General features: G+C 45.3%; 1 protein-coding gene across 1 annotated transcript in view; it reads left to right on the forward strand.

Annotated features, from left to right (window-relative positions):
• The window catches only part of IGF2BP3 (insulin like growth factor 2 mRNA binding protein 3), a 1,266,240-nt gene that overhangs the window by 205,750 nt on the left and 1,041,102 nt on the right, over positions 1-19,388 (forward strand). Inside the window, exon 4 of the mRNA XM_044064618.1 lies at positions 3,061-3,079. Coding sequence (XP_043920553.1) covers positions 3,061-3,079 — 19 coding nt within the window. The remainder of the gene's footprint in view (positions 1-3,060; positions 3,080-19,388) is intronic.

A 19,388-nucleotide genomic window follows, 5' to 3' on the forward strand; every position in this document is an offset into this window, starting at 1 on the left:
GCTCTTCAAATTTTCCTTTAGAACTAGCTAGTTTCTCAGTAGTAGCATTAAAATCTGAACCCCTGTAAACTAGCACTTCCTCTAGAACCTGCTGGAAAGCACTAGGAAGCCTTAAACTGATACAAGCACTCGACTGTCAGTGTTAATGAGGAGAAATTAATCGTAGGCATTAAACCTATAATTGCAAAGTACCTTGCAAAGGTAAGGGAAAACGGCTCTTGTACTATATATATATATATATATATATATATATATATATATATATATATATATATATATATATATATATATATATATATAAAGAAAAAAAGCACCTAAACAGGCATGTCCAAAAGTCCACTTCCGATGATTTCTCCTGTCCACCTGGTGAATCTGGGCATACTGGGGTAATGCAGCAACTGCCTCATGTACACAAACCCTATCTTCCTACCACCCAACACTACAACCTGCGAGAGATGCACTTAAATAGCCAAACTGGAAGCAAAGCTGTCTCCACCCAAGATTGTGCTAGACAGTAGAGGAGAAAGTTAACACCTGCACTACACCTCAAGCAATACATAGCTCTTCAAAACCCACCATCAACACCCACACACAGCAACAGTAAACTCACATATGCGGAGGCCCTTAACATTAACCTACCCAAGCAACAAGCTGAAATGCAAACAAACCCCAGTCGCAACCAAAGTGACACATAGTTCACAGCACCAGTGTGCCACCCCATTGCCCCTAAGGCAAGATAATGTACCCAACACTTCAGTCATAGCTGACTCTATATTCAGGCACAGTGATGGCCCACTCACCAGGCTGAACCAGGAGAACATTAGTCTGCTGCCTGTCTGGTGCCAGTATCCGCCACAATGCATGCCCTCAAGTCACTCCACAACAAGTACAAATACGTCTCTCATTGTCCATGTTGCAGTGAATGACTTGAGACCTACCTCCCTGGACTACATGAAAGAGACGTGGAAAAGTTCTTGGATCATGTGGCTCAAGCAGGTATGACCCTAGCCGGAGTAGCATCCTGCCTTCGACCAGAATGATACCACAGTATAAGGACAAAATGATTGACTTCATCAGTTGGCTAAGCCACTGGTGTCATTCAAAGGGAATCCAGTATCTGTCTGCCTGGGCCGACATGATAGACAAACCACGGTGCTTGGCCAGAGATGGTGTGCACCTGTCGCCTCTGGGATTCAGCTTACTGGCTAAGGCTCTTGCCACCCCTATAGTGCCTTTTTTAGGCAAGGTTCAAAGGACAAAACTACCACCGTAACCGATACAAGCATGCAAAATCTGAAGGTAATGCTACTCGATGCTAGAAGTCTAAACCTCAAAATGCACTCTCTCGAGGCACTCCTAAAAATGGAGAACATTGATTTATCTGTGCAGTAACAGACCTGGTTCAAGGCTCCAGAGAGCACCCCTGCAATACGAGGCTACAACTCTTACCACACTTCGGCCACCAAACCACGACCGAAACACTAAAGGTGGAAGAGTGTCCAGATTCACCAAGGATATTCACACCTTCAGGCCAGTTGCCCAACACAATGCATCTGAAATTCTTCAGGTGCAGCTAACACTATGTAAGACTGCAATCCAAATTGTTACTGATTTTAACTACCTGCCTTTAACTGGGAAAACTACTCTGGTACCAACACCTTTTCCCAACTGTTCTTGGAATTCATAAATTCCAATGCCCTGGATCAACTAATCCATTGCCCTACCAGGGGCTCCAATAATCCTAGACCTGGTCATTACCAACATGGGAGATGCTCCACACCAGTGGTCACCCCTTCATTGGTCAAGTCTGACCATAAGCTAATCACCCTTGACATCCACATCCCACCCCCCAGTAAGGAAACCTCTGTAAAAAAAAAAAAAAAAAAAAAAAAAAAAAAAAATTATCCAAAGCTAACTTCATGTTACACAAGTCAGAAGTGACAAACTTCATGATACCCATGCAGACTGGAGTTGAAAGTTCGACTGCTGAGTCCTACACTAAGGCACTGTATGAGCACATCCACTTGTGCATGAATTGTGCCATCCCAAATAGAACCAGGACGCTCTCCTCCAAAAAAAGGAAGCCAATCTGGTGGTCTCCTGCCATACACAAACTATACAACAGAAGGAAGAAACTGTTGCAGAAAAGAGGAAAATCCCAGGATGAGAAAAACTCCCTTACCAGCCTCACTAAGAAGCTGATATCCCTCCATAAAATCCTCCAAAGCTAGTTACTTAAATAAAATTGCCAAAGATTCCAAAGAAGACCACAAGCCATTCTATAGTTGTCAAGAATCTAAATGGCAATGCCCAGATCTCCTCTGAGCTACAACAGAATGGTATTAAATTTACTGAGCCCAAGGATATTGCCGATATCCTGGCAGATTGTGCCAACTTCATCCCTCTCACCCCCTAAAGGGCCCATCTCAATACCAAAAGATTGCCAAATTCCATTAATCATGGCCAAACGGGTAGAAACCGCGCTCTCCAAAGCTAAGAATACAGCATCCATGGGACCAGATAATATCTCGGGCTGTGTACTACATGAACTACAAAATGAACTGGCACCTCACTTAAGTGTCCTGTTTTAATCATAGCCTCACCTCAGGCTTCGTGCCCCCTCAGTGGCTCACAGCTACAGTTATCCCACTCCACAAGGGGGGGATACACCTTGGATGCTGGGAACTGCAGTCCCATCAGTCTGACGAGCCTGATGTGCAAGAGCATGGAACGCAGTATCATGAAACTTGTAAACGGACATTGGCAACCTTCAAACACTGGACCCCCCCACCCAGTTTTGGTTTGTGAAGGGCCGATCTTGTCTGCTGAACCTGATTGACTTCTTCGAATCGGTCTCCAGAGCTGTGGATGAGGGTAAGGCTGTCCACACAGCCTACCTGGACCTTGCCAAGGCCTTCGACACCATCCCCCACTCTGGAATCATAGATAAACTTACTAAGCTGGGCATGAATCCCTACGTCACTCGATGGGTTGCCAACTTGCTTACTGACAGAACCCAGACTGTAAAAGTAGCCGACTCCAAATCCAGCTCCAGACAAGTGGAGTACCTCATGGTTCAGTCCTGGGATCGCTCTTGTTTTGGCATCTGCTTTGAAGTACAGGCCAACACTAAGGGACTCTGGCTAACAAAGGTTGCAGATGACTGCAAACGGAGAGCCATTATTGAATCCCATATGTGGATATTCTACAAAAGGGCCTTACAGAAACAGATGCTTGGTGCCAGAGCCATGGGCTCGAGCTTAATGCCAAGAAATGTACAGTTATCCCCTTTGGGAAAACCATGTACCCATGAATTACCACATAGGTGGCAGTACACAACACCGAAAGTGTGATGAGAGACTTAGGTGGACAGTGGTCTCACCTTCGATAATCACATAGCCACAACAGTCAGGGAATCCTTGTATGTGACCCACCTCATCACAAAGGGCTTTTCATCCAGAAAAAAGGTCATTGTCCCACTGTACTCATCCCTCATTAGACCCAGTATAGTGTTATAGTTTGGTATGTACCTCACAAGACATCTGCAACAGCTGGAAAGGTCGCAGAAATACCTCACTAAAAGAATCGCAGGCCTAAAGCAGATGCCCTATGCTGACAGTCTAAACAAAACTCCAGCTATACTCTGTCATATTGTCTACTCAGTGGCGATCTCTGCTTAACATACAAGGCCATGTCAAACCCTGAGCTGTTAAACTTGCTCCACTTAATGAAATCCCAATCCCTCAGAGCCACATGCTCCAGGGATCTAAACCTTATCGCAATGAACAAAACATGCTGGAGGGATAGGTTCCTGACCCAGAGACTCCCCATACTCTGGAATAGACCGCCTATACATGTCAAGCAGAGAGCCTCATTTGCTCTCTTCAAAAGAAACCTTGACGATTGGATGGGAGATGGAAAATTTACCCCGAGGATCACGTCAGTCGCCCTGCTAGACAGGGGTCCAGGGAAGTAAATATTGTGGAAAGAAATATCCAGGGAATTGTTATGGCTAGGCTTGTATAGGCCCTAGGACTGATGGCCTAGTACCAACATATGAGCCTATGGACTGTGCACTATGCAGACTACAGAAGGTTGTAATAGAAATACTACCTTGAGCATTAAAAATCGAAGATTGGAATTAGTTTAGCAAGTCATTTACAAGTCATAAGGAAGGAGAACTTTTTTTGAATTATGGGTGTAAATATTGCTTAGAATAGGAATGGGTTAACATTTTAAAAAGGAGGGTTTTGTTTAACAAATGTAGGGTGCAAGTGGATACTAATAAAAGAAACTCCCTTCACTGACAGCAAGAGCAGAGCATTTATTAAGCTTAGTGGTAGAGTGGGATGTGAAGCTCTGAAGGTCCTAGAAAGAGGCAGGTTATTTTAAAAGTAGAGGAAGAAAAAAATAGAAAAAACGAGGGTGTATTGGTATCGAAAGAGAGGTAACACTAGATCCAGTGTTTTTTTTTGTAAGAAAGCTGTGGATCTTGGACTCTCACTTCTCCCCTAGCCATAATTCACTCAACATCCCTCTAAAGTACATCTGTTTTCTTTTACCACCTGATTGCATCAGAGGTGTTTCTGAGGATTGCGATGGTTTGTGCTTAAATCTTCTATATTTCTTTCCTTTTTTTGCTATCTTTTCCTACTATAATTTGTCACCTAATTCCATATATCTACATCTATATTGAGATATGTATATGTATATATATATATATATATATATATATATATATATATATATATAGTTTTAGGGCTGGTAGTCTGAGTAAACTTTAAGTATTTTACATTTTTCACAACTTGACTTCATGCCAATCACAGTTTTTTTTTTTTCTCAGTACGACTGAGAAAGTCCAAGGCTTTAAAGTGTACAGCCTGCAGAATCCTGTGCGTGTATTGCTTGAGAGCAGCACACTTAACCGACCGTAAGGCTTTACCTCTTTTGGAACCAGGAACCCTACAAGGCCATAGGGACAAACTAATGCTTAAGGGTCTACATCCCTCTCAGACAAGGTCCATTTGTCATCCGTTTTCTTCGGGTTCAATTCCCTCTTTGGAGACTCCAGCAAAAAGACCTGAAGAGCCAAAAGATAAAGAAGTCTAATGAAGGAAAAGTCCCGATGACAGTGTGGACACACCTAAAACACGGTCACCTGGTTAACTTCAACTCTTGGGTCTGGTGCTGAAGACTAAGATTAATCTGGTTTCTTGCATCCAGACTTTCACTACCTCCTCTATTCACAGAGGGTGAATGGAGCTTTAAGGTTCACTGGCTTATTCTACAGGAGAGGTGTTCTTTTAGGCCACCATCTGGTATCTTTGTGTGCCTTCAATTAATTGAGGAGCCTTACCAAAGTAGATATCAGTCGGATGATGCAGAAGCTTTTATGCATGCAGATTCATTTAGGGCTTCTCCTGACTGTCCTCTTAGTATGCCAAGTACAGGTCCCAGAACCACCCATTATTCTCTCGTACCAGTCTGAATTTTGGGTCTGGTTTCCACTGGCCTGAACCTTCCACTGGCCTGTGCTCATTGAAGGCTATTATGCCGAGGCGCTAAGCTGTATTAAATTTTATCTGTGAACTGGCATTGTTTTTCAGGCTGTTGCCTTCTTTTTCACTGTTGTTTTTGAGAATTCAAATATATCCTTACTTGGACGACTGCCTTATTTAAGCAGAGAACAAGGAGACACTACTAAAGCATCTGGCATTTGTAAAAGACTACTAATTTGCCTAGGGTACACAGTAAATGGAAAGAAATTGAAACTAGTACTCTCTCGAGAGAATATTCCTGGGTGCAAGCTTAAATACAACTGCCCAGATGGCTTATCTAACGCCAGACAAAGGTAACTGACTTCTTACTTCAAAATGTTGGCAACAAAGACCCAGTTTGCAAGAAAAATTCTGCAGGCTTTGGGCTTCATGGCATCCTGCATTCTGCTAATTCCATATGCTAGACTGCATATGAGGAAACTACAATGGTATCTAAAAAGTTTGGACTCAACATTGCCACATTCTGGAAACATTAATTACCTTCATTCCCTGCCTGCAACAGGAGTTTTGATGGTGGGCACAGGCCTGTCACCACAAGGCCAGCCTTTAATTTTACCCACAACCAGGCAGACACGAACAACTGATGCATCAGATTTATGCCTGGGGGCCCACATGGCAGGAAAATGTATTCAGGGCACATGGCCCGCAAGCCAGATGCATCTTCATATCAATCAAAAAGAAATGCTAGCTGTTAAGACTGCCCTGACAGCTTTCAAGGATCTACTTCATCCAGGGCAACTACTGATAAAGATGGACAATACTATAGTCATGTGGTACATAAACAAGCAGGGAGGCACACATTCCTACCCCCACTGCAGACGAGCCATGACTTATCAAGTTCACCGCACAATTCCTGCCATGAAAGATAAATACTCTGGCAGACAAGCTAAGCAGAAACCTCATGGATCCCCAGAAGTGGAAACTGGATCTACAAGTTTTCAGCATAACAAGGACGGTGCAGTGGTGCAACGGTAGCGTTGCCTCACAGCAAGAGGATGTTCGTGTTATACTGCTGCAGTCATCACACTTGGGTTATCCTGCCGTCAGGCTGTCCCGCAGTCGGCCGAATCCCAAAGTCATGGTCCGGCGTATGTTGTCGTCACTTCTTCCCTGACATCAGAGTGACAGGAGGATAAGAGGCAGCCGACGCCATTTTCTTCAGTCTTTCTTGCCGAGCGGTGCCCGAAGCAGAAGCAGTTCGCAAGTGCCGGTCGGCTAGCTCCTGAGATTTTCGAATCTAATTTCAGCCCGAAGTCTTCTCTAAAGCTAAGTACCCCGTTGGGGAAACTTTTCTTGCCTCAGACCAATGTCAGACAAAGTTAATAATTGCATTTCTTGTGGGAAGCAAATACCTCATAAGGATTTTCATTCTTATATTCCTTGCCTAGGCCCAAACCACGACGTCTGTTGGTTTTGTGGTAGGTTCAACAAACGTACAATCAAGCGTCAGGCAGATTTTGCCCGACCATTGTTTTGGCAGAAATTTTAATTATAGCATGTCGGAGCAACCAACATCAGCAATGATTAAAAAACACAAGGACAAAGACAGGCAACCAAGGCCAAGACCAGATACCGAGGCCTCAGCAAGGCCTGCCGCCGGTTCTCCGGGTTTCAGCAAGGTGCCTACGCAGCCCCTGACTACTGCAGATTTAGAAATTCTGACTGCCTCCCAGACCAAGTCAGCTGGGCCTCAGGAGCCGGTTCCATCTCACCCTTCGGACGCCATCCCTGACGGTGATCCGGAGATTTTGGACAGACCGGTTTCTGAAGGTGTCTTCAAACCAGCAACTATCTCAATTAAGTCTTATGCTAAACTTAAAGCCCCCTTAAAAGTTAGGAAACCGGGTCCACAGTCCCACCCACAGGCCCCTATGCCTGAAAAACAGATGCTTAAGATATCTGAGGATTTAATTACCCTTATCAGAGGTTCACAACCCCCTCCTGACAAAAGGCCTAGACTGGAGGAAGATTATCCTTCCTCTGACCAAGCATCCATTTCCTCAGCTAACTCTGAGGACCAGGATTATTCCTTCCCTCCTTATGAAGACTCAGATGCTGGAGTCCATTCCCTCTGTCTCCCCCCCCCCCCCCCCCGAAGACTACTCTTTTGGGGAAACTTTACACATCATGAGGGAACACTTCCACTGTGAATGCCAAGATTACTCTGACTCTAAGAAAAGACTCCGTGAGTTTCTTCTTCTCCCACAGCATAGACCCCTTGCAATTCCTCCAGTTTTAGACATTTTGGATGATGTTTACACCAAATCTAGTCTAAACCCAGATTCCTTACCGCCTGCACCAGCTAAACCAGACAGATACTACCGAGTTCCTGATTCTCATAAGTTTCTATATAAAAGCCCTGTTGCAGACCCCAAGACCATTTCCCAGGGTCCCAAAGGGGTTAAGGCCTCTATTGCTAAGAATCCACTACCTTCTGAAAGAGATTCCAGAGCATTAGAAAGATGGAGGAAGAAAGTGTATACGTCTGCCACTTTGGCCATGAGGGCCTTAAACTGCCAATTCCACATGCTAAAATATCAGCAGTACTTGATTACACAGTTAAAGCAGAAAATGATCCCTCAGACAGATCAACCTGCATGCAGCAGAACAGGTGGGAAAGAATACCTTAGTGTGGTTTTGATTCATTGGAAGCCTCATGTAGAGCAGCTGTCACAGGATCTGTAATACGTAGACATGCTTGGCTAAAAGAGCAAGCCTTACCAGAACATGTCAAAGCAAAGTTATTGGATGCTCCATTGCAGAAAGATGTGTTTGGTGTCAAAGCAGAGGAAGTTTTAAAGAAAATGGAAGAGAATGTAAAGTCTATGCAGACAGTTAAAGATTTTTTACAGGTGCAACCTCCTCGTTTCGGCAGAAACTGGCCATCAAAAATCTGGTCCTTTCCTGCATCAGACCGACCCCAAAGGGGTAGGTACAGATGCCCAAGGGGCAGAGGCCAGCCACAAGCTTCTTTCAGGCCTAGACCATGCATACAACAACTCAGAGGTGGAGATGAAAGATCTGAACCCTTCAGGAAACAAACACAATGACTTCCCTCTTCGCCTTCCAAGCAAAATTACCCTGGCAGCACCTTTGGGAGGAAAACTGGCTCTTAACACAAAATTGGCACATCATAACAAAAGGACAAATGGGTTCTGGATATTACCCGAGGCTACAGATTTCATTTTCACACTTTACCACGGATGAGTAGTAGTCGGGACAGTGTGCTTTTAACCTACTTTGGATATTACATTTTCATCTGTTTGTGACTTTGTTTAGGGTGTTGATGCATCTTTTTCACTGGATTTTTAGTGATTGCTTTTATTTCAGTTGAACATTAAACTTTGTGTTGCTTTTTACATCCGTTTTCTGGGGCTTTGGTGTTTTTAAGCATTTGTAACAAAGCTGCTAAGTTGCCTAGGGTACACAGTAAACAAAAAGAAGTCAAAGCGAATACCCTCACAAGACGTAATATTCCTGGGTGCCAGCTTAAATACAACAGCCCAGATGGCTTACGTCACGCCAGGCAAAAACAACTGACTCAATACTTCAAAAAGATGGCAACTTTTACTCTGCTCACTGCAAGGGGAAAATCCTGCAGGCATTGGGGTTCATGGCATCCTGCATTCAACTAATTCCACATGCAAAGCTGCATATGAGGAAATTACAATGGTACCTGAAAAGTGTATGGACTCAACACAGGCACAGCCTCGAAACAAGTATACCTCTCATTCCCTGCCTTCAAAAAGAGTTCCTATGGTGGGCTCAAGCGTGTCAAATAAACAAGGGTCTTCCTTTCGTCTTACCTCCAGCAAACCAAACTATGACAACAGATTCTTCAGACTACGCCTGGGGAGCACACATGGCAGGACAGTGCATACAGGGCAAATGGTCCGCAAAACAAATGCATCTACGCATCAACCAAAAGGAGATGCTAGCTGTGCAAAATGCACTGACAGCCTTCAAGGACCTCTTGCATCCAGGACAACTACTAATAAGGACAGACAACACCACAGTTATGCGGTACATAAACCGGGAGGAACACACTCCTACCCTTTATGCAGACGGGCAATGACCTTGTGGAACACAGCATTGACTTTCCAAGTACAACTGCAAGCACAATTCCTGCCAGGAAAGGAAAACATATTGGCAGACGAATTGAGCAGAAATTTGGCAGATCCTCACGAGTGGAGACTACACCCACAAGTATTTTCAATGATAACTCAAAGGTGGGGACGCCCAGACATAGATCTATTTGCCTCCCCCAACAATTGCCAACTACAGAAATTTTGCACAAGGACTTCTCATTCCCTAGCCTGGAAAGTGGATGCCCTATCATTCAGTCGGACAGCATTGACAGTCTATGCCTTCCCACCACTACCTCTCTTGACCAAGGTATTACTGAAAGTCAGACCAGAGAGACCTCAAATGATCCTCATTGCTCCGGACTGGCCACGTCAGCACTGGTACCCATTACTGAGGACCTTGACTCGCAGCCCTCCATGGATCTTACCTCAATTCCCACTTCTGCTGACTCAACAAAACTCTCAGATCCTTCACAGTCAGCTCAGGACTTTAAATTTAGCTGCATGGAGAATACCTTGAATTATCAATCAACACTTCTCAAAGGATGTCCTGAATGTCATTTTGGAGGCCAGGAGGCCCAGCACCAGAAAAACTTACTCAGACAAATGGAAAAGATTTTGTGCATGGAACCAGGCTAAAGGCCAAAATCCTTGGATACCAAACATTCCTCAAATATTGCAATACTTAACTGAGATGCTACACAAAGGCCTTTCTTTCTCATCCATTAAGATCCATGCTTCAGCCATTTCAGCTCAGTATAATACGGATCATCCCATATTCTCACACCCTTTACTAAGGCAGTTTCTCAGAGGGGCTAAGAATATAAGACCCCCCAGAAAACCCCCAACGCCAGCTTGGGACCTCAACTTCGTTTTAGAAAAATGAACACTGCCTCCTTTCGAACCAGCCTTCTCAGCAGAACTACAATACTAGTCATGGAATACAGCTCTGTTGCTGGCTATCACCTCAGCACGCAGAGTCTCAGAACTACAGGCACTTATGGCAGTGGAACCTTTCATCATTTTCCATCAGGACAGAGTCTCTTTACGAACTAACCCTACCTTTATGCCAAAGGTAGTATCCAGTGTGGCTTTGAATCAGACCATTCATTTACCCACCTTTTATCCAAACCATCAGAATAAAGGAGAAAGACTCCTTCACTCTTTGGACATTCACAGACAGCTATGTTACTATTTGGATAAGACAAAGACCTTCAGAAAAACTGACCAACTCTTTGTATCCTATGCTGCAGGTTCACAAGGAAAGGCTATTTCCAAACAGACCATCTCCAAATGGATAGCACATTGTATCCGCTTTTGCTACTCGCACCGTGGGAAAGCAGTGCCTGTTAATATTGGGTCCCATTCTATCAGGGCTACAGCAACCTCAGCAGCCTTTCTCAGGGGGGTTCCAACCAAGGACATTCTGGAGGCAGCTACTTGGAGTTCAGTGCACACCTTTACCAAGCACTACCACCTTCCATTATACTCAAAAACCAGAGCTGGTTTTGCCACTGCAGTTCTGCAGGCCATCCTAGCTTCACCTAACTCTGTTTAGTACCAGCCACCCATCCATAGCTTTGGGATTCTACCCAAGTGTGATGACTGCAGCAGTATAACACGATGAACATAGTACAGTTTTGTACCTACCATAAATGTACATGTTCGAGTGTATATACTGCTGCAGTCCAGATTACCCTCCCACCATCCTCTCTACATACCAGGGTGTTAGTTATAACTCCATGTACATCAATCTATTGGATGCATGCCTATATAGTGCATTTGCCAACAGCTAATACTATTGTTTATCTACCAAGGTATTTTTGCATAGTTATTTGTATTGCCTTCCTACTTGGGGGCACCTGACATCTGGGGCAAGAAAAACTGAAGAAAACTGCGTCTGCTGCCTTTTATCCCCCTGTCGCTCTGACGTCAGGGAAGAAGCGGCGACAACTGACGCCGGACCAAGACTTTGGGATTCGGCCGACTGCGGGACCGCCTGACGGCAGGATAACCCAAGTGTGATGACTGCAGCAGTATATACACTCGAACATGTACATTTATGGTAGGTACAAAACTGTAGTTTTTCTGGTTCGATTCTCGGCTGGGGTGCCTTCTGTGTGGAGTCTGCATGTCCTCCCTGCGTTCGTGTGGGTTTCCTCCGGGTGCTCCGGTTTCCTCCCACATTACAAAGACATGCATCTGGAGCCTTTCTCCCTGGGCCGCCGCTGAAAATTGGCATCTTTCCAAGTCTGACTTTCCCAGTTAACAAATGTTAAATAAATAAGGAAATGGGGATGCCCAGACATAGATCTATTTGCCTCCCCTCAACTGCCAACTACAGAGATTCTGCACAAGGACTTGTCACAAGCAAGCATGAAAAGTGGATGCTTTATCCTTCAGCTGGAAAAACCTAACAGTATATGCCTTTCCTCCACTGCCTCTTCTCCCCAAGGTACTCCTAAAGGTCAGACAAGAGAAGCCAAAAATGATGATTGCCCCAGACTGGCCACGCCAGCACTGGTACCTAATCCTAAAGAACTTGTCTCAAGGTTCAGCCTGGACATTGCCTCATTCCTCACTTATTGACCCAATAAAACAATCCGATCCTGCACAGCCAACTCAGGACCTTAAATATGGCAGCATGGCGGATAATGTAGCCATGCAGAACACTCCTCTCTCCAAAGCTGTGATGGATGTTATTTTGGAGGCCAGGAGGCCCAGTACCAGAAAATCATATGCAGAAAAATGGAAGAGATTCTGTGCCTGGAACCAGGCACAAGGAATTGACGCATTTGTAGCAAATATTCCTCAGATTTTACAATACTTTACTGAGATGCTGGACAAAGGCCTATCCTTTTCATCAATTAAGATCCATGCCTCTGCTAGTTCAGCCCTTTACAATACGGAACCACCTATCTTTTCTCGTCCTCTAAGGCAGTACCTCAGAGGAGCCAAAAACATAAGACCTCCAAGGAGAGCACCAATACCTGCATGGGACCTCAATTATGTCTTGGAAAAACTCACATTGCCTCCTTTTGAGCCAGCCCCAGCAGCTGATATAAAATTCTTATCCTGGAAAACAGTTCTGCTCCTGGCAATATTCTCTGCAAGACTAGTCTCTGAGTTACAGCCACTCATGGCTATAACCTTTTATCATTTTCCATCCAGACAGGGTTTCTCTGAGGACAAACCCGACATTTATGCCTAAGGTGTAGTGTCCAGTGTGGCCCTTAACCAAACCATTCACTTGCCTACCTTTTATTCAAACCCACAGAACAAGGGTGAGACTTCTGCATTCTTTGGACATGGACAGCTATGCTTCTACTTGGACAGAACTAAAGCTTTCAGAACGACTGAGCAACTTTTAGTGGCATATACTGCAGGATCACAAGGAAAGGCCATCTCAAAACAGACCATTTCAAAATGGATAGGCCACTGCATTCATTTCTGCTATTCACAACATGGCAAATCAGTGCCTAAGGGCATTAGGCCACATTCAACCAGAGCAGCAGCCACCTCAGCAGCCTTCCTCAGAGGAGTACCAACCAAAGACATCTTAAAGGCTGCAACTTGGAGTTCAGTGCACACTTTTACAAAGCACTACCACTTACCTTTCTACTCTAAATCCAGAGCAGGCTTTGCCACTGCAGTTCTGCAGGGCCTTATAGCCTCTCCTAATCCTATTTAGCCCCAGCCACCCATCCTCAGCTTTGGGATTCAACACAAGAGTAATGACTGCAACAGTGTAACACTATGAACATAGTACAGTTGTGTACCTATCATAAATGTAGATGTTTGAGTGTATTCACTGCTGCAGTCCAGGTTACCCTCCCACCATCCCCCTTTCTTTTGCTGGGTTTTATCTGTACTTCTCTATTCTATACAACCTATGTGGTGTATTTGCTTGTAGATGAAGGAAATGTTTACCTTAGTGCATGCATGTTTATTGGCAATTTTTAGCCTACCCTTTTGGGGGCACCTGACATCTGGGGCTGCTGCATCTTTTATACCCCTGGCGCACTGTCAGGGAGGAGGCGACAGCAACAGATGCCAGACCAAGACTTTGGAATTCAGGCCGACTGCGGGTAGCCTGCCAGCAGGGTAACCCATGAGCAATGACTGCAACAGTGAATACACTCTAACATCTACATTTATGGTAGGTACACAACTGTACTTTTGACTCAGAGTTCCTTACCTTAGATTTTTTTTTTGGGGGGGGTGTCTGTCTTCACCAGGATGCTTCTGTGGATGGTGCCCCTCAGAAGTGCAGGGGGTTGGTTGCAGTGGACATCGCACTTGAGAGAGAATGGCTGCGGAATCTGGGTTTCACTGCCCTGTTACTGAGGAAATCCCCATCAGTGCTCTGAAGAAATTGCTTGACTGCATCACTATAGAGGCTGTTGGGCGTTACTTATCCTTGCACCCTTGAGCCTTGCAGGACATCACAAAATCCTTTTGGGTGCGGAGGTTAATCTCCAGAGGTTATTCCATTTCATCTCCCAGAGAAAACAAATTTCAAATGTTCAGTCAGAAGTAGACGTTGCTGGAAAAGTCTTCCAACAGGTTCCCCCAGACCAGTTGGTATCTGGACTGTATTCCACATTTTTTAGTTCCAAAGAAAACTGGGGACCTCTGGCCAACTCTGGACTCAAGTCATCTGTAAGGTGGACAGAATTCTGGATGATCTTGGTTCAGTCCATCATGCTTCACCTGAGGAAGGGCAATTGGGATCTGCTCTAGATCTGCAGGCTGCCTAATGTCATAAAGATAAAGAAGCTGTCCAGGAAGGCTCTCCATTTCTGGCTGGGAGCCCACTATTTTTAATTTTAGGGCACTGCCATTTTGGTCTCTTCCCAACCTCTGGGTGTTCAAAACTGTGGCAGTGTTAGCATTGCACTTTGGTAGTGGTCCAGGTGTTCACTTGACTAGACTGTCTGCTTCTTAAGGCTACAACCAAGGATTTTCTGATCCAGCCTTGGGACTTGTGTATTTGTATAAAGATTGGTAATTAGTCAACTGAGCAGAGCTAGTTGACTACTAGTCAGAAGATTGATTCTATTGGCTGTCACCCCAATACAGCCCAGCAGATTTGCCAACTTCCAGATGCAAGAATTCTCTGTAGGACAAGTAGCTCTACAAGTTTTTCAGCATCCCTCTCCACCACCAAGACTGCTCCTCTGTTTGCTAGTGTTAATGTAATCCGTGAGAACACCAGATGTCCTATTCTCATGTTGCAGTATTCCAAACTCTTGGGGGTTTCCTCTTGCTGTCTGAACGCCCGATCAGTATACAAAAGCTTTTAGTTATTGCTGGGTATGTGGGACGTCCGATGTTGGCTAAGGGAATGTGGGCTATAAAAGTAATGTCTGTACTTAGACCTCAGAGCTTCTGTGCCACCATTTGAACGTTTGCTGTTCTGCCTTTTTTGTTTAGGGCCTATGCACGACCATAAATGCTGTCTGCCAGCCCTTTGTTCCAAAAACCCTATGCAACAGTCTGCAGGTGTTGAACATTTGTCTTGAGTCCGTATCTTACGTGCATAGCTTTAGGTATGGAGGGGTCATACAGTCAGGCTGTTGAGTCATCTAAGAGAGAGGCCAAAGTTGCTAGGCCTGAATCCGTAGCTGCACCTCCTGCACTAGACATCCCTTGAACAGTGTGTGGCTGCCGATATGGGTGGTGTGGATACTGTTGTGGAAGCCGCAGAACCCAGAGTAGAAGGCACATCCTCTGAGGTATTGCAGATGTCTTCTCCTGACTGTGAGGGGGAACCTCTGCTTGTACCCGCCACCCAGATGAGATCCCTCCACTGCTTTGTAGATTACTGATCCCAAGCCTACCTTTGCGCCGCTCACTAGACCTTACCTTAAAAGGAAAAAATGTTTCTTCCTCAGTAGAGCCAGCCAGATTGGCAGGCTTTTTCTCAAAGCCTTTCCAATGCCTTTATAGCTCTGAGGCCTGCTACACCCTTACACTCCCCAGTGGCTCCTCCTTTGAGCCCTATGCCTCAGGCCTTGGGTACTTCCTAGGCCAAAGCTGAGGAATCTTCTGATCGTTAAGAATTCCCTATCGTATGTCTCCCATTTGCCGTTGCCCCTTGGCTGTGCCTCCCCTGATGAATATGTAGAAATATATTCCCCAGGTGAAGATCTCACCTTTGGGGCGACCATTTCAAAAATGGAACTTTTCAAATGGGACTCCTCTGATATGACAGAAGTTCAGAAAAGATATGAACTTCAGGTGGGACTCCCTTGCCCCCTTCAGCTATATCACCAGTACTACCAGCATTTCTGGATGCATTTAATGCAGCATCAGTTAGTCCTAATTCTCAATCTCCTGCTCCTCAAAGGCCCAACAGATTCTACAGGGTCCCTGAGGGAACCATATTCCTTAAGTGTCCTGCAGCGGAACCGTACACTTATCAGTGTCAGCTAAGGCATCTAAACTCTCTCTCCTCTCTTCCCCATGGACATACAGCAAGGCCATGGAATGCCTTGGGAAGAAGGTCTGTATCCCATCAAACCCATATGTCCGAATATGCCCTAGCCCTTTTAGGACAAGCCACTAAACTTGAGTGCAATCCCAGACTCTCCTGCCAAGGCTCAGATATCCAGCTTTGCATCTCTATCTTTGGGTCACTAGGCATTCCATTAAGTGCAGCTACGATGCAGCTGAAGCTTCTGCCAGGTCTGTTGCATCTGCCTCAGTCCTGGGAAGATGTTCCCGGCTAAGGTTAGACCCTACCTGATGACATTAGGGCAAAGCTTTTGGATGCGCCTCTTAAATAACTCTGCTCTTTGGGGCAAAGGTGGTGGAGTTATTCAGAACTGTGCACTGAAAAGGAAGGAGTTATAAGACCTGAAACCTGTTTGTTTCTCCTATCCCCAAATTCTACAGGAACTACCCCTCAAAACCCAGTTATTCAGGAAACCTTCTGCCCCCCCTCCTCTTTCCACTCCTTCCAGGCCTGCTCATACTCAAGCCCAGAAGCCTCACTTTCAAGACTGGGCAGAAGTAGTCGGACTACCTGCCATTCCTGAAAAAAAAATTGTAGACTCCCTTCCCCTATCCTTAAGGTTCTCACTGTCTCCCTGTCTGGAAAAACATAAACACAGATAGGTGGGTTTCTTCCATTATAGAGACGTTGTTTCATGACCTGGATCAAAACTCCTTCCTTGAGGGGCATTCCACAGCCCCCATTTCAGCCAGTTGGACAGCCTCATTCCTCAGGGAACAATTCAACCTGTCCTGACTGGGGGGAAAGGGTTTCTACTCCAGATTCTTCCTATTCCGAAGGATGGCCCCTGGAGACCAATCCCAGATCCTTCCCACCTCAGTCTCTTCCTGCAAATGGCCACCTTTCGAATGCTCACTCTGCCGACCCTCTTTTCCCTCAGAGGTTCTTGGCCACCTTGGACATTATGGATGCCTACTTGCATATTCCCATAAGTCTCAATTACAAGAGATACCTGTGCTTCTCTGTGGCCCCCTCACCGTTACAATTCTCTGCCTTGCCCTTTGGACTTTCTGCAGCACCAAGGGTCTTAAAGTGCTTGGCACCAGTGGTGGGTTTCTGCCGGATTTAAGTTTTCCCATAGCTAGACTATCTTCTCATACAGGCAGACTACACAGAATCTCTGCAACTCCATCTACAAACCGTAATCACTCCTGCAAACAGTGGGCTTCAAGATAAAATTACCCCAAGTCCAGCCTGACCCCCCTCTCAGGACCAAATATTCCTGGGGTTCAGGATAAGGATGGATGTTCATGAGGGCTTTTTTTGCCACCTCAAAAGGTGGACAATTTAAGACTGCACCTGCTCACTGTCCTTCAGGTCACAGACTTGCCTGCCAGGCAGTATCTTGGACTCCTGAGTCATATGTCATCAACCATTCCCATGTTGCCATTGGCAAGGCTCCACATGGGAAAGCTGCAGTGGTACTGAAGGTCTGTATGGACACTAAACTCTCATCCTCTAGTGTACAAAATCCTCTTACCTTGCCTCAAGAAAAAGATTAAGTGGTCAATGAATCAGGTCAACTGCAACCCAGGACTCCCTCTACAGGCTCCCTTGCCAGTGCAGGAGATGTGCACGGATGCCGCAGATCTGGGTTAATGAGGAGCCATGGGTTCCCCAAGAGTCCAGGGCACTTTATCAGACTCCAAAGAGGAACATCAGTATCTGAGAGATTCTTCAAGCCCTAAAGGCCTTCCAGCACATGCTGTAAGCAGGGCCCACAGACAACACCGCAGTTCTGTGGTTTGTGAACAAGTAGAATGGAACAAAATCCTACTTGCTATGCAGACTAGCTCTTAAAGTGTGGTTACTTGCCATAAAACAGTCACATTACAGGCAGTGCATATCCCTTCAGAGCAGAGTACTTGGACACTTTAAGCAGGTCCATGTCATAGTCCCATGAATGGACGATCCAAAGGGATGTGTTTTTTGACATAGTCCACAAATAGGGTACACCTCAGGTCTGTTTCCCTCCCCCGTGAATAGACCAGATGTTCATGTTTCATTGTTGCAGTCATCACATTTGGGGTTATCTGCTTGCAGTAGCCCTCCGTAGGCCTGATTATCAAAGTCTTGGGTCCTGCGTCGGTTGCTGTCTCATCTTCAATGCAGGCAGGTAGTCAGGGGTATAAAGCATGCAGCCGACAACATTACATCAGTATTTCTTGCTGTGCAGTGCGTGAAGCAGAAGCAGTTCGCAAGTGCCGGTCGGCAGACTCCTGAAATTTTCGTTTTTGAATTTCAGAGCCGAAGTATTCATCTAAAGCTAAGTACCCCTTTGGAGAAACCTTTTCTTGCTCTAAACCGATGTCAGTAAAAGTCAGTAGTTGTATTTCTTATGGAAAGCAAATACTTCATAAAGATTTTCATTCATACTGTATTCTTTGCCTAGGCCCTGACTACGACTTACCTCGCTGTTTTGTGCCTTACTTGAACAACAAACTATTTGTCTGTCTATGCTTCTAAATATTTTGGTACTCTAGTCAATTACCCAGATATGGCTTCAGTAAGCCACCTGACTACAGACATTCCAAAAAAAGCAAAGATAAAGACAGGCAGCCTAGGTCTAAAGCTACCACCGATGCTTCTCCTAAGCTAGTCGCCAGCCCCTGATACCCGTTCAGATTTGCAGGCCTCTACACGAGACCCATTCGGAGTCTGGTATGCCGAGAGATGCTTCATCCGTGGAACCTACAGATGTCTCTACCTTGAATGGGTCCGGCGCCATTGTGCAGCCACCGGCTTCTGAGGATGTATTCAGGCCTACTGACTTGCATATTAAACCAACGCCATCTTTTTCAAGGACTAAAACTCGATCCATGCCTAGAAAACAGACGCCAAGACCACATGGTCAGGCCTCTATGCCTGAAAAACGAGTAAGAATGGCTGAAGACCTTATTACTTTAATCAGGGAAGCAAACCTTCCCCTTCTACAAGACCTAGGAATGAATTTGCTTAAGGTTCTTCTGATCAGGATTCTGAAATTTGTTTCCTCTCACCAGGATTTACCTTTATCTACCTCTGAGGATTCTGATGCAGAGTTCTGTATATTACCACTGCTTCTGCAGAGGATTTCTCTTTTGGTAAAATCTTGCATACTCCTAGGGAGCATTTTCGCTGAGAAAGCCCGGATTACCCGTTTTTTAAAAAGAGGCTTAGGGATTTCTTACTCCTGCCCCAACACAGGCCTTTAAATATCCCCCCTGTACTGGACATTATTGATGC

This window comes from Protopterus annectens, chromosome 3.part0, assembly GCF_019279795.1.
Source record: "Protopterus annectens isolate FY-2018-M chromosome 3.part0, PAN1.0, whole genome shotgun sequence".
In the NCBI taxonomy this organism is placed as follows: domain Eukaryota; kingdom Metazoa; phylum Chordata; order Ceratodontiformes; family Protopteridae; genus Protopterus; species Protopterus annectens.